At 39.9% G+C, this 16,572-nt stretch overlaps 1 protein-coding gene and 1 long non-coding RNA gene across 4 annotated transcripts in view; one reads left to right on the forward strand and one right to left on the reverse strand.

Annotated features, from left to right (window-relative positions):
* The window catches only part of LOC122559322 (uncharacterized), a 153,160-nt gene that overhangs the window by 100,601 nt on the left and 35,987 nt on the right, over positions 1–16,572 (reverse strand). The gene's annotated exons all lie outside the window — the stretch shown is intronic.
* arid2 (AT-rich interaction domain 2) overlaps positions 12,769–16,572 on the forward strand; it is a 132,705-nt gene continuing 128,901 nt past the window's right edge. Inside the window, exons 1-3 of one of the 3 annotated variants that reach the window (XM_087997007.1) lie at positions 12,769–13,414; positions 13,532–13,625; positions 14,248–14,345. In XM_087997007.1, the coding sequence (XP_087853133.1) occupies positions 13,311–13,414; positions 13,532–13,625; positions 14,248–14,345 (296 nt within the window). In that variant the 5' untranslated portion in view covers positions 12,769–13,310. The remainder of the gene's footprint in view (positions 13,415–13,531; positions 13,626–14,247; positions 14,346–16,572) is intronic. The other 2 variants (XM_087997006.1, XM_043708678.2) reach the window with 2 other exon arrangements.

The following is a 16,572-nucleotide window of genomic DNA, read 5'->3' on the forward strand; positions in this document are numbered from 1 at the left end:
AGCCTAACATCTATCATTAGAAACAGCAGAACATTTGGAAAATCATAATCTAATGAAACAGAGTCATGAAAGGTAAATCATGTCTAATTTAGAGATTTTAGAGAAAGTCTCAAGAAAATTGCAGCATCTTCTTTGTCGGTGGACACAGTGCACCTCCACGAATTGCTCCAGAGGTAAATCTCTTCAGCAAATCAAGTCCCCACACACAATTCTTTTCTTCTGGTTTCTGATTGCTTCCCAGTCGTTAAAAGGGTAGCCCTGAAAGACGACCCACTCAAAACTAATTTTTTTTGGAATTTACAATGTTTTAAAGTAATCTTAAGAGCAGCATCACAAATCAGTCTTTAAATATAATACACTATGAATGTATCTTTTATCTAATATCCAAGAAAGTCTAGCAAAACCCAGGGGTCAAACAGAAAAGCTTATCAATGTGCTTCAGCTTACTACACTTTTACGTGTTACATGGTGTCCTCAATTTCTGAAGGATAGACACGTAACCTGGAGCTTAACTTCATGGTTTAAGCTAAAAGACAAATCAAAAAATAAAACTTTAGCCAGAACCCCACAAGCAAAACATATTCCTTATTACTCAAATAATAATAAGATGTTTTTCCTGCCTTTTGAACTCAAGTAGTAGCTAGCACAGTATCCTGTGGTTAGCACTGCTGTCGCTAGCACCAAGGATCCAGACTTGATTCGAGCCTCAAGTGACGTGTGTGTAGTTTGCATGTTCTCTGCGGGTTTCTGCCAGGTGCTTCAGTTTCCTCCCACACTACAAAGATTAGATGGATTGGCCAGGCTAAAATTACACTGCAGTGTCCAGGGATTTGCAGGGCAGGTGGATTAGCCTGGGTAAGTGTAGAGTTCCTGCGCAGGATGATTTTTGGAGGGATGGTGCAGATATTATGAGCGTAATGGCCTCTTTCTGCATTGTCAGGATTCTAGGATTTTATATTTTGGTTGGGTTCAGACAGAGGAAGTGAGCTGAGCAAAGGAAAACAACCTGTGGAGCGTGACTTTAACAGATCAATCAAAATCTGCAAATTGCGGCCCTGCCTTCCTCACCATCCTAGTTAGGATCTTCAAACAAGTAGTTTCAAGGAAACATTCCTTTAAATCATACCCAAGATGCCAATCATTTAATATTTGAACAGAATGACATGACTACTGTCTGACAAAAGTCAATTGATCTATTACAATTACTTAGACAAAACTGTGCGATTGCAGGAAATTAAAACAGCCATCAGGAGTGCTCCTGGATAGAATGACAATCAAAGCTCTCACTTGCTGCAATTAAAGGAAATCAAGAAATGCTTGAAATACTCAGTTGGTAGTATCTATGCAGAGAGGAAAAACTTAACATTTCAGGTGGATGACCTTTTAGCAAAGCCAATATGGTCACTACCTCCAAAAGTTTGTTTTTATTTCACATTTCCAATACATTGCTTGTGTACAAAATCATGTTCTGTATTAAAACAAATTAAATATTAACTGTCCATAATACAAAAGATAAAAACTTACACCCTTTAAATAATGAACGACACCATAAGCTTTCACTAAACAAAAAAACTATTGATGTAAAAAGACAACTACATTCAGTCTTATTGCTTGCTCCTTCATCTGCCTGCAATTGACATGGAGGAGTTGGGCCAAAGGGCCTGTTTGGCTGCTGTGTACTACTAGAATTGTCTAGTACTTTGAAGTCTTAATGTTATTTACTTCTGTTGAGCCACAATTTTCAATTCCAGCTATTCTCTCAAATATGACTTGGTGTTTATGCATCAGTCACTTGTCACAATTGCCTTCTTGGTACTTTTCAGACAATTCTATTGATTGTTTTCTTTGGCACAGGGCTCCAGAGGTCCACTGGATTACTTCTACTGAATGCAGGCCATAGTACATTTGAGCGGTTTTTCCTTCAAAAATCTGAAAAAAAAAATTATACCTCCACCTGCATTCCACACAGAACGATGTTATTACTTTCTCAACTCCGCTGCAGACCTGACAAGCTTTGGCTCTCATCTGAGGGATCTGCAGATTGCCAGAGCTCAGCCTGTGAATAAATTGCTTTTGGAGTGAACAGCCCCATAATTTAACGAAAGAACCAATCATTTCCAACAGTCTATTCCCATGGGGACATGGCATGTTTTTGGAATATCCTAAAACATACTTTTAGAAGCGAGTTTTGCAAAGATTTGCTCGCCGATTTGGAAGATTCGTTTTCAGACGTTTCATCACCATACTAGGTAATATCAGTGAGCTTCCAGATGGACCGCTTTCTATGTTTAGTGGGTCATGTCTTTTTGTGGCTAGTTGATGTTCATGTATCCTGGTGGATAGTTTTCTGCCTGTTTGTCCAATGTAGTGTGTTACAAACAACCTTGCAAGAACTGTAAGTAACATTAGTTTTGCTTGTTGTCTGTATACGGTCTTTCAAGTTCATTAGCTGCAGTTTTAGTGTACTGGTTGGTTTGTGGGCTACCATGATGGCAAGAGGTTTGAGTGGTCTGGCAGTCATTTCAACGATGTCTTTGTAGGAGAGAGTGGCTAGGGTTTCTGGTCATGTTTCGTGTACAGACAAAAAGTAAAACTAATGTCATCAACTAGCCACAAAGACATGACTTACTCACTCATATCCTTACATACAGATTAGGAAGGTCACCACTTTGGGACAACACATCCATCCTAGGCAAGCCAAACAGACACGCACAAGAATTCTTAGAAGGATAACATTCCAACTGGAACTCTATTAATAAACACATTAAGTGGGATCCCACTTACCATCCCCTGAGGGGAAAAAAAAAACAGGAAAAGGCATCACAAACCCAAGGAAACCTAAAACACAAATAGAAAGTAGACTATGCCACCAGTGCTTCATCCGGAGGGTCACTGATGTTAATTAGTACGGTAACGAAACATCTGAAAATAATCTTTCCAACTCAAACATATCTACATCCACAATACTTTTAGAATTTTATCCAACTTAAAAATTATTTTGTTACTGGAGCCAGTAAACAAAATTTTACAACCTTAATGATTTAGTGTTGGGTAAGAGCTTTTGGACTTTAAAACTACACTGCAATGATGGCTTGGAACCAATCCCTTTGAGATTTTTGTAAGTATGGTGTGCGCAGAATTGGAGATTGAAAGAAGTGCAGGAAGAGAATAATCTCATGTTAATAATAATAGGTGCAGTAGCCTTGTGTAGTTGATCACCATGTGCAGTTACATACATTATTAATACACAAACAGTAAAGAAGCCAAAGTCTAAAACAGATCTTGAACTTGCCTTCTCCTGTGTTCTCATTCATGTCTCACATAGGATTTCTCTATTTTTATCCATCTGCTCCCTTGCTCTTCCTTCACTGTCCGTTCTGGAGAAGCGTCATAGCAGACTATAAACATTTACTGTTTATCTCTTCACAAATGCTGTCATCTGTGGAGTTTCTCCAACAATATTCCAGATTTGATATCTAAATTTTATACTCTCAATCCTTATTTTTATTCTCCATTACCTTTAAAATAATGGCCAATCGCCTATTTGCCTTTCATATGATCTGAAATAGAGTGCTAGTTTGAAGATATTTATGCATGACCACCCCCAAATTCCTTTGACTTGAAAGACTGCAGAAAGCTGCAGAACAAAGCGCATAACCCCTTATTTTTCCCACATCTTATTGTAACAATACTGTGGCTTTAAATTGTCTTTTTCAAAAAAAAAGGTCAGAGGCGATGAGCAGTCTACTCAGAGCTAATAAAGTAGACAGCCTGTGAAGCCTTGTAACAATAGAAGCAGCCTGAATGGTTCAGGTAAAGCTCCCAGTACCAGAATTTTTAGTCTTAGGTTTCAGCAGCAATTGCTCCCAGGGTCTTGAAGCTAAATGCTGAAATGGCTTTTCCCTGTGTAAGTAGCATGTGTAAGGCTACTTGACAGCTCATTGTTTGGGGGGAGGGGGGGAGAAAGAGAGAGAGAGAAGAAGAAAAGACGAAGGGGAGATTAACCTAACATCATAGATTCCCTACAACATGGAAGCAAGCCATTCAGCCCTTAAGTTGTGTGGAATCAATCTCCACTATTCTGCAATGGCCATGGCTAATCCAAATAACTTACACGTCCCTGGACACCATGGCAGAACATAAGCAGAATACTCAAACTCCGCACACAACGGTCAGCAGAAGGTGGAATCATACCTGGGTCCCTGACACTATGAGGCAGCAGTGTTAACCACTGAGCCACTGCTGTTCATGATGATCCAACTCAACAGTCTGTTTTTGCTTACCCCCCCCCCCCCCCCCCCCCCCATGTTCTTTGATCCCTTTAGCCCCAAGTGCTATACGCAACTCCATGAAATCATAGTACTTTTGTCTTAACTGCTTTCTGTACTATTTAAAATCCACAAGATCACCACTCTCTGGGTGAAGAAATGATTTACCTTATATCCTCATTCAGGACTTCCCCAAAAGTCAGAGAACCTCCTTTCCACAACTACCCTTTCTATTTTGTTAGAATTCATTCCATGTACCAGGTTAATATAGGCTCACTCAGCTTGTCAAAAATCATAATGAAACAGTGCATATCCTTCTTGTTAACTCAAAAAGAATTAACCAATTATGTATTTATATATAAATTACAATCTAATGTTCAACTGACTGTCAATTTGAAACAAATTTTACACTGGCCAAAGTTTTTATACCATTTGTAAGATATCTATTGAAACATTAAATTGTTTTTCATTTGCAAGCAATGCTGTTTCAATATAATATAATCATAGTACCTAAAAAAGCAGCTTAGGATCTTGAAGTTTGGGTTGAATTATAGTCAAAGAAAGGACAAGTCTCATGGAGGAATGAAGTAACCAAGAAACATGTAGTGTTGACATGGTCAGTTTGGAAGAACGAGATAGAGGACAAGAAAGGACGTGAGTAAAATACCACTTAGGCCAAAAGGTGGAAAAAGTAGCAAGTATTAAACAATACTCAATAACTAAATGGAGAATCTAATCATAATCTTTGAAATATCTTTGATTAGGGAAGCGGTGCCAAAATCTGTTGGCGAAAAAAACAGGGAAACCACCAAACTGACTGATTAATAAGTGTATGTTTTATTACGAGGATGTAAACAGTAACCACCATGAAAAAAATAGCACTTTGACAGTGCTTGTGGTAGTATCCCTCTTGCTGACCAAAAAAGGTCCATGTTCAGGATGTGTGTCATTTCATAGCTGACCAGGTTGATTAAAATGTTATTGGATTTAGTTATCAGAGGCACAATATCAAAATGCAGACAACACCTTTATTGGGTATGACAAGTACATGACAAAAAAAGGTTCAAAATGGCTGTGGCCACCCAAAATGTGAGTGGATCCTCCAAAAACACTCCTTTTCAGCATTTTTGGAAACAAGATTGAGAAAGGGAATTCATATTCTCAACCAAAGGAGCTTAGATTCTGGAACATTATAATTCAAAGTCCAAAGGGAAGACAAAATTAGGAGTTGATTTTATGGATAGCAACTTTTTAAAAATTGATTACTTTAATTATCACTTAAAAGTTCCTCCAAAGTTTATAATTTGCTATATACACTAGTTAATTGCTTTTTCTCCCATTAGACAAAGTAAATAAAGTTTTGCAAAACAAACCTGCGCTATAATCTACAAACTTATGTCTGACTGGCCAAAAAGAACTTAAGGAAACTCTGACACCACTAGCACGTTATTTTAAAATATCACCCTGACAGCTCAGCACATTAAATCATCAACTGGTTGAACCTTTGGCTCATCAGAATCTAAGGGAAGCTAATCTGATTAATTTCAGTCACCTTGGACTGAGCATGAGCTTTTCATTTCTCTCTGCAATAAAGAATCCAAATGAGCTCAAATTTACAAAAGGACATGGGGGTTATAGCAAAGAGAAAGCAGAGGAAAAAAAAAAGACAGGTTCCAAACTCTACTAATCCATATGACATCAAGTCATAAAAATGAAGTCTTAGAAATATAGGTTCAAAAGGTACATTCCGCGCTATGAAATTTTTTGAAAACTGCAAATCATTTAATCACAGCTGAAAGGTAAGAGACTTTCTCTACTGCTAATGTGTATTTAAACCATACTCCCATCTCAGTGAAAACTAATCACTCCATCACGAGTCTCCATTTTCCCTTTGAAGTCCTTCAATGCTTGATCGAGGTGAACTACTGATTATTATGCAACTGCCTACATGTACCTCTAACAATCGCTAATCTTTGCTTTAGCCTCAGCACACTATTTGTAGGATATGTTGGCCTAGCCAATGTATTGGAGGAGAAAGTGAGGACTGCAGATGCTGGAGATCAGAGCTGAAAATGTGTTGCTGGAAAAGCGGCCAGGCAGCATCTAAGGAACAGGAGAATCGACGTTTCAGACATAAGCCCTTCTTCAGGAAATTTCCTGAAGGGCTTATGCCCGAAACGTCGATTCTCCTGTTCCTTGGATGCTGCCTGACCTGCTGCGCTTTTCCAGCAACATACTTTCAGCACTAGCCAATGTATTACCCACTCCTAACTCTCCAAGGTGGTTATGTTGAGAAGCCTTATGGAGCTGTTGGGTGTACTTGCATTATTAGACCAGAGTCCAAAAGTTAAAACCATATTTGCCATTAGCTATGATTCCAACAGCAGACAGTCATCCTTCCAACTTGCATCAAGTCCAGTTTTGCTAGTGATCCTCAATGACACATGGTCAAATGCTACCCTGAAGTCAAGGGCAGTAATCCTCACTTCCCCTCGACTTCAGCTTTTTCCTCTAAGTCTCAGCCAAGGCTATAATGAGATCAGGAACTGAACAAATATGATGGAACTCAAACAAGAGTAATGAACAGGTTATTGTCGAGAGAGTGCCACTTGACAGCACTGACAATGCCATCATCCAGCCCTTTGGGTCCATAACTTTAGTATACAGTTCTGTTAGCTACTTAATATCAAACAGTCAATAGAATTGGTAGAAGTCTAGCAACCTCAGGAGGCCATGATGGACAGTCCACTGACACGGACTGAAGATGCTGGCAAATGCTTGAACCACATCTTTAGCATTGATGTCCTTGGCTCCATTTCGTTTACAATGGAGATATTTGCAGATCCACTTCCTCCAGTGAGCGGTTTAATTGTGCGCCAATTAATGTGGCAGGACTGCAGACCTTACAACTGGTATTACTGGATGCGTGATTGCTTAGCTCTATCATATGCTGTTGCTATTCAAGTACTCTTCCACAGTTGTTTTACCAGGTTGACACCTCACTTTTAGGTAGGCCTGCTGCTGTTCTTGACATGCCTGTGTATTTCATTGAATCTGGGCAATCCCCTGACTTCGTAGTAACACTACTGTTTAGATATGCCACCTCAGGTTACAGATGATAGCGGAGTACAATCCAACGTCAGCTAATCGACCATAGTGCCTTAAGGAAGTACAGCCTTCTGTTGCTAGATCTGCTCAAAATCTCTCCCATACAGCAAAGTGTAATGCTACATGACATGATGGAAAGGCACTCTCAATGTAAAGGCAGGACTATATCTCTACAAGGACTATGTAAATGTTATGCAAACCAATACTATCATGGTCATATGCATTTACAACAAGTATATGGAAAAATCAAGAGGTTAAGTAGGTTTACCACTCGCATCAATTCCTTCATCTATCTGCTGCAAGAGGAAGTGAGAGCCGAGAAGTGAGGCAGTGGAAAAGCTTTTCCAGTTCCACACTGACTCTCCAGCATCTGCTGCAGGTCTAGTCAAGCAGTCTGTGCCTTTCAGGATGGGGCCAGTAGTTGTGCTACCAAGCTCGACAATGGTCTTTGGACAGAGCTCGTTCATGCCCTTGAAACTCTCAAGGCACTTTCCAAGTGGTGCTCAACAGTGAGAGAAAAAACAATCAACCGAAGGGTTCTAGTAAATGGGAACCATAAGGATGCTTCTATGCCCATGTTTAACCTGATACCACAGGACTTCATTAGATCTAGAGTTCACATTCTACTCTTGGGACACCTTGCTCACACTACATGTGCCACACATGTAGTGGCACAGGACATACGCAGTGATAATCATGTCTGAACCAAACTGCTTTGTTGTCTTGCACGAGTTCAGCAACTTTTGAAACTGAAAATCTATGCATTGACAAAAATTGAACCATGGAACAGCTGCATAGCAATGTGACTTGAGCGCACTGGTTTGAAGCATAGTCAAATGGAATTATGCCTTCAAGACTTAGCCTAGTTGTTTCTCCATAGTCTATCAGATAGCTCTGCCAATTTGGGTATAAGTGCCTAGCTATTAGTAAATGGACTTTGCAACAGAGATGCTGCCAAATCACCAGAGAACAGATGACCTAGTTTTGTGACAATGCTCTTGTGAAGGGACTCAAGTCTTTCATATTAAACCAGCTAAACTCTTGCACCAAACACTTATTGTCCTTATGAATATTTAAAATGTTTTGTACTTAAATTCCTTCACAACTCTGCCCCTAACTCTCACTGCAAGCTTCTCTGACCCTATTGCATGAAAAACATCAACCAGAAGATTTGAGAATTCAAGCATTTCCTCCTTTTACTCTACTTATGTGGCCACCCCTCAAGTACTGTACTGGGGAATTTGCTTCCTAAATTCATCCTGAGAAGATCTTACACAATCCTACAGTATAGGTGGTTATGTTTTTTAGTCAGTTCTTTGAAAGAGCTATCTAGGTGATTTCACTCCTCTCCTGTTCCTCAGAGCCCTGTAGTTTCTCCTCTCTGCCTTTTGAAAATTACCACTGAATCTGCTTTGGTTTCATTCTTTAGCACAAGAACAACCTCAAATTTCTCAGCTCCCATTTGGGACTTTTGCTTATTAGCTTATATCTGCATGCTGTTATAAATACTCTTATCAACAGAAACACAGTCTCTTTACATTCACTATCAAAATCCTTTGGAAGTTTAAATACCAATTTAACCTCCCTTAACATTATAAGCTTCAAAGTCAAATACAAGCTTCTCTCATACCTCCACATAACTGGAAGTGGAGTCGCAGGTAGACAGGATAGTGAAGGCAATGTTTGATATGTTGGTCAGGGTGAGCAAAGGAGTTGGGAGGTCATGTTGCAGTTGTACAGGACATTGGTTAGGCCATTTTTGGAAAACTGTGCATAATTCTGGTCTCCCTCCTATCGGAAGGATATTGTGCAACTTGAAAAGGTTCAGAAAAGATTTACAAGGATGTTGCCAAGGTTGAGGATTTGGGCGATAGGGAGAGGCTGAATAAACTGGGGCTGTTTTCTCTGGAGAATCAGAGGCTGAGGGGTGACCTTAGAGGTTTACAAAATCATGAGGGGCATGGATAGGGTAAATAGACAAGGTCTTTTCCCTGGGGCAGGGGAATCCAGAACTCCAAGGCATAGGTTGAGAGAGGGGAAAGTTTAAAAGGAACCTACGGTGCAACTTTTTCCACGGAGAGTGGTGCGTGCATAGAATGACAGGTGCTGGCAAATGGGATTAGATTAATTTAGGATATCTGGTCAGCATGGAGTTAGATGGAAGGGTCTATTTCCATGCTGTACATCTATGACTCTATAACCGAAGTGCTTCATTCCAGGTATAAATTTGGCAAATTTCTTCTGCGTGGTCTTTAAAGCTTCTTCAAATTTTAAATGCAATTTGTATTCAGTAAATTTTTAAACACCAGTATAACAAAGTATTCTTAGCTTGACTTTATGCAAATTTCATTGAGAACAATGTAAACCAGGAAAACATTTTTGATTTATAGCGTCGCAACTAACCTGCATTGTATATGAAATACATACTGCCAATTATTAAATGTCATAATCTAAAAGTTTGGACATTCAGGTTAAAAACTAGTGTAAAGTCCAATAACTTATGTAAAGGGGATGCGATAGCCTAGTTGGTATGCTCATATGATTAATCCATAGATTCAGGTAATATTGTGGACCTGGGTGCAAACCCTGCCATAAAGTCAGATATAAAGCAGAAACAGATCCTTTGCTCTAATTCACCCATGCCAATCAGATATCCTAAATTAATCCAGTCCTATTTGCCAACATTTGGGCCATATCCCTGTAAAAAGGAGAAAGTGAGGACTGCAGAGAAGGCATCTGGAGGGGTATATCAATAGGAAAGGTTTAGAGGGATAGGAGTTGAAGAATGGGGTGCTGGAAAAGCACAACCGGTCAGGCAGTATCCGAGGAGCAGGCGAATCGACATTTTGAGCATAATCCCTACATCGGGATTCATCACTCTTCAACTCATTTCTCTCTAAACCTTTCCTATTAATGTACTCATCCAGATGCCTTTTAACTGCTATAATTGTACCAGCCTCCAACACTTCCTCTGGCAGCTCATTCCATACACACACCACCCTGTGAGAACATTGCCCTTAGGTCCCTTTTAAATCTTGCCCGTCACCTTCAACCTATGCCCTAATTTTGGACTCCCCCTACTCCAGGGAAAAGACTTTTCTATCTACCCTATTCATGCATCTCCTGATTTTATAAATCTATATAAAAAGGTCACTCCTCAGCCTCTGGCACTCTAGGTCTAGATATCTTTTCCCCACAGCTCAAATCCTTTGTAAATCTGTTCTGAACTTTTTCCTAGTTTCACAATTACCTTCCTATAGCAGGGGGACTAGAATTGCACAGTATTCCAATATGGACCTAACCAGTGTCCTGTACAGCCACATCACCTAACTGCTGTTCTCAATGCTTTGACTACTTAATTATACCAAACCCTGCCTTCACTACCATATCTACCTTTGACTCCACTTTCAATAAACAATGAACCTGCATTCCAAGGAGTTTGTTCAGCAACACTTCCCAGAACCTTACCATTGAGTGTATAAGTCCTGCCGATTCACCTTTCCAAACTGCAGCACCTCACGTTTATCTAAATTAAATTCTATCTGCTACTCCTTAGCCCATTGGCCCTTTTGATCAAGAGGAGAAAGTGAGGACTGCAGCCGCTAGAGATCAGAGCCGAAAATGTTTTGCTGGAAAAGCGCAAGTCAGGCAGCATCCAAGGAGGAGAATCGACATTTCGGGAATGAGCCTTTTGGTCAAGACCCCATTGTACTCTGGAGGTAACCTTCTTCGCTATCCATTATACCTCCAATTTTGGCATCACCTGCAAACTTACTGTACCTCCTCTGTTCACATCCAAATCATCTACGTAAATGACCAAAAAAACCCCAATAGACCCAGCAACAATCCCTTGTGGCACACCACTGGTCACAGGCCTCCAGTCTGAAATGTAACCCTGCACCATTACACTATCATGGCAGATAGTGCAATCTAAATGCAATAAAAATCTGGCATTAAGAGTCTAATGACCACCATGAAATCATTGGTCAATCAAGGAAAAAAACCTGTCTGGTTCACTAATGCTCGTTATAGAAGACAATCACTTCTCTGGTCTGCCCAACATGTGATTCCAGACCTACAGCAATGCAGGCAGCTCTTGTCCAGCCTTCTGGACAATTCAAGATGTGTAATAAGTGCGGGCCTAGCAAACGACACTAATTGTTGGAGGGTGCGAGATGTCAAAGAAGTCTCCGATCCTGCCCAGCAGCACGTTAATCTTTATTCGGAGCTCGTTACCATACAGCATGGGAGAGGTTCCTGGAACAGTGTCCACTGAACATTCTACCCGTCCCAGTCAAGTACACTAATATACAATGAAATGAAAACATAACACCTCTCCTTACACTCAGTGGTACATTTGATACACCAATTCCTCCTTCGAAACATTCATGTTGTGGTGTTAGGAGTAAAAGCATAGCAGTATCAATATTATCGAATGAAGATTCAACTTTTTTCCACGTGAGGCTTACTGCACACATTTGCGGATCTCTCTCTCTCCCGAGTCCCTCGAAAGGATTTCGGAAGAAGGTAGCTCTGGCTTATCCCCTGGACGCGTATCAACGCGTGCACAATAAAGTCCACTGGGTCAGGGATAACCCAATAATTGGACCAGCAATAACTACAAGACACGATAACTGCCTGCCCAGGGATCCCCTGTCAACTTACGCAAAAACACCGACTAAACTGAAAGGAAAGTGCCCACAACTGCTGCTTGCCAAAGCGAGCAAATACTTTTGCTTTTAAAAAAAAACCCTCTACAAGCCAAGAGACAGAAGGGGAAAAGAAACATTAACTGGTTTCTCTCCACAAATGCTACCAGATATATTAACCTTTTACAGCAATTTGTATTTTCGCCTGACTCACAGCATCTTTCGGCTTTTATATTTTAAATATAAAACGTATCTCTTCTGTCTCCTCAGACGCGCGCGCGCGCACACACACACACACACACACACACCATTTTCACCAGACGACGGCCACCGCCTTCCTTCATTAAAAAAAAACAGAAAACGCTTGCGCCTTCTGCAAAGGAGCGCGTCTGAATCGAATACAAGCCAAACTGGAGACAATTTTATTTTAAACCTAAAAAAAAGGGAAAGCACATTACACGCATACATACGAGCCGTTCGTGTCGGAGATGAAGCGACACGTCTTCCCCGTCCTACTTGGACGCCGCCATTTTGTGAGCGGTTTCCCCGGGACTGGGCGGGAAAGGAGGAGAAGGGGGAGGGGCACGCGAGGAGCGTTAGTGTGTGTGTGTGCGGGGGGGGGCAAGAGGTTAGTGGAGAGTGAGCGTGTACGGAGTGGGGGAGGGGAAGGAGCACGAGCACGAGCAGGGAAGGGGGAGGGGTGTCACGTAATGGTTGAATAGTGGCACCCCCTCCCGGGGCCTAGGCTGTGGTGGCCGGTTTGGTTGAGACGAGGCGCTATTGTTTCGCTTCTCCGAGGGAGGTTCGAGCCGCTGCCGCCGGTGTCTCGGCCGCCAACCAGTACTGCTGCTGTGTTTTCATTCTTTTTTTTCTCAAAAAAATATATAAATGTGTGTTTTACCCCCCCCTCCCCTCCTGTGTTTGAGTTAATGCTAAACTGCATGGAGCCACTGCAGCCCGTCTGAAAAAAAATATATTTATACCATAAATACACACATTTATATTGTCTACCACATTAACACACAATAGAGAACAAGATGTAAGTTGTTTTTTGTGTTTTTTTTGTGTTTGAGGGGAGATCGAAAAGAGTGCAGTGAGTGAGTAAAAGCGAGTCTTTGCTCTTTTTTTTTCTTTTTTTCTCTCAAACTTTCGCACTCGCTCCATCAATGACTGAGCAGCGGCGGACCGGCTCTCCTTCCAGATACTGAATAACTTCCCCGAGGCATTTTTTATTTATTTATTAATTTTTTTTGGTTAAAAAACACCCTCTTCTCTTCACACAACAATGAAAAAGATGGCAAATTCGATGGGGAAAATGCAGCCTTCAGACCCGAGGAGAAAAAGGCAGGCGTTCCTGGAGGAGCTGCGGCAGTTTCACCACAACAGAGGGTAAGGATTTTATGTTTTAAAAAACCCCGCTAATTGGGGGGGGTTGATAAAACTTTGGATGGGCACTTTGGCGAAGAGGAGGCGTGGGTCTGATTTATTCTTCCCCTTCTTGTTCAGGACGCCTTTTAAAAAGATCCCTATAGTGGCTGGAAAGGAGCTGGATCTTCACGCTCTCTACACCAGAGTCACCAGCCTGGGAGGATTCGCCAAGGTGTGTGTTTTATATATTAAAAAAAAATTCTTGTGGTATGTGCGTCTTCAGTGATCTACTTTCCTTTTGAGAAACGGTCGGGAGGGTTGTTGTGTTTTAAGGTTTTGGATAAAAAGGGTTTGTTTTTGTCTGTGTGTGGCTGTGATCTGTAAATGGCAGTTGTCTGTCTCTGGCCTTGCTGCTGCTCCACTGCGCGCACTTCAGCCAAGTCAAAATTAGCGGGCATGCTTAACATCGATAATCGTGAGTGTGCCTGGGGTAGGAAATGCTCTTCAGGAGACAGGCTCGCACCACTCGTTCGCCTCTTTTCACTCGTCGCATCGGAGGGGACGGACTTCTCTGTATCAGGCTTCGTGGTTCAGGGGGAAAATCGTAGGCCTCACATAGGCCCATAGGATGGCTAAGACGGTGAAAATATGAACATTTTCGACCCCCTTTTTCTTGTCGTTTGAACCAGGAAAGTACTACAAAGTTTTTTTTTCTTCTTTTTGCTGCTTACTTTTTTTTTCTAAAGCAAAATTGCGGCTCAGGTCGTGTTGTTAAAACCCGTTGAAGGAACAGATGGTATATTCTGGTATCTGATAATGTGTCTGCATATTAATCAGGATTTTCTTTGCTGCAGGTAACTGACAAGAACAAATGGTCACAGATAACGGAGGAGTTAAACTTTCCGAAAGGTTGCCCTAACGCAGCGTTTGCCTTAAAACAATATTACTTACGGTAACGTTTATAACGTTTATGTTCAGTTCAATACAATTCTTGCTATATCTATTCGAAATTGGGACAAGGGGTTTCATTTAGTGAAAGAGTAATATAATTACAAACGTTCCTTCTTATTTTGCTCTTGAAAATTAGATTTATATTACGTTTATAGAAACAAAATAATGCTTTTTAGGCTTTTGAAATTGATGCTTAAACTGTGGTTTTGTTTTTGGGGCTTTGAAGTATTATGGCAAGTTGATCTAAAATGTATTAAACTTGCAGATCAAAAGACTGTTAGGTGTGACCCACTTTAACAGTAATTTACAGTTGAGGTGTTCCACAGCATTTACAGCAGTACAGAAGCTACCTGGAAGGAAGTAGTTAGTATACATGAAACAAGGCAGGTGTTTTCGGTTAGTCAATTTTGTTGCCAGAACTGAACTTTTCCAAGTGCCCGTGTGATATCAGGGCACTAAACTTCAATTCTTTTCAAACATTTCATCAAAATAATCTTTGGAAATATTTTTACATACTGTCAATAATTACTGTATATTTTAATTTATTTGGAAATCCTGCTTTATAACTCTTTCAAAATAGTAAAACTAATTTGGTGTAGAAGGGGTATATTTTGTAAAATGGTTGAAAATGTGTAGTGGTATTCAGTCTTGTTTTGTCCCAGTATTTGTATTTCCCCTTTTGTGAGGATGGTTAATGTTGTCTATTTTAAATGTTATGGAAGTTTAATAATTTAACAGCAGATTCACTGATCACTGACAATTGTATGGCCAATATCTTTGGGGCAATTTTTTTTCTTGGGCATTAGAATTGATGGGCAGTTTGTTGCTAAGAATGAAGTTTGGTTTAAGCATGTATAAAAGTATTGTGCTTTGGGAGCATTTGGGTTCTGAAGTAGCCTGCTTTGTACACTGGGCAGCTGATATTATTTCCAGTCAATAATGTCATACAAATTTACTGGTTCAAAATAAAATTGGCATTTCAGATGTTTTGAACAAGCTGTGTAGAAGTTTTTGTGCAAGTTAATCACGACAATGTGTAAAACTTTGAGGTTAATGTTCGATAATAGTTGTTTCCATTCGTTTCTATGAATAATTGTACTCTAGAAAAGTTGCATTGGTTTGAAATCAAAAAATTAAGCTTGTTTCAACTTAATTTATCTGGCAACTTTTGAGTAACTTGGTATGACAGTACGTAAATGTAATTTGGTCATGTTTAAGTAATGCAGAAGAGAGTATTCAAAGTGGATTTGAGAGCATCTATGGAGTGCTATGTATTCCCGTTCAAGTCCAGTTACATTTGTAGGACACTAAACCGGTTATGGGTTAAGATTTGGCTTGCTCTAAATCCAGATTGAAGATGTAGTAGGTGGTTATTTTTCCATGACAGAATATCAAAATTAGTAACATTTGAAAAGCTCAATGTTTTCATGTTGTTAAAAATCATAAACAAGGACAGTTATGTTGTATACATTTCATATGCTTCACTTGTAAATTAATTTATAAATGTAGTTGATATTCATGGCAAGCATTTTGTGAGTATCTGAAAGGCTAAATAGTTTACTGTATGTTGATAAACAGTATTCAAACTTCAATTTTAAAACAAAACATCTTTGCTGGAATACCATAAAACTAAATACCAATTTGCAAGGCGTAAATAAAAATCTCACTTTTTGTGGCATTGCCAAACTTTTACTTGCAGCTGGATGAAGGGCTTGCCTTAAAATTGATGGAAAAGGCCAATTAAAAAAATCAGAATGCTGTAGATTTTCAGGGAGTGCAAGGAGCAGTGATTAACAATAAAAATAATGTGTGCTTGTCACAATTAAGGATGACTGGAATGTTGTGGTACAGTATTAAATCACCCTATTTAATTTCTGAGACAACCCCTTTTACAGTATTGAACAATCTTGTAAACAACCTTTGTGTTGTCTAGATTTCTTTTAGTAAGCCATAGGGATTATCTTGTGTAAGGCTGGCTTTTTGCCTGATATGAGATGTGGTTAACATGTTTAAGAAAATCGAAATAATGTACCTATGTTTAACTCCTGATTTAAAATGAGGGAATTTTTCCAAAATTTTATTTATGTAATAGATCTTGAAACTTGCAGGGAGGATGTCAAATATCCTACTTTGTAACATTAAAAGCTATAATGTAAGACTATTGGATTGAAGTTAGAATTTGACTTAGCATGTTTTCCATCCTTTTGAATGCAGCATTATGTGTATCA

Source organism: Chiloscyllium plagiosum, unplaced genomic scaffold, assembly GCF_037043375.1.
Source record: "Chiloscyllium plagiosum isolate Xiang-an unplaced genomic scaffold, Cpla_swu_hap1 HiC_scaffold_19, whole genome shotgun sequence".
Taxonomy (NCBI): domain Eukaryota; kingdom Metazoa; phylum Chordata; class Chondrichthyes; order Orectolobiformes; family Hemiscylliidae; genus Chiloscyllium; species Chiloscyllium plagiosum.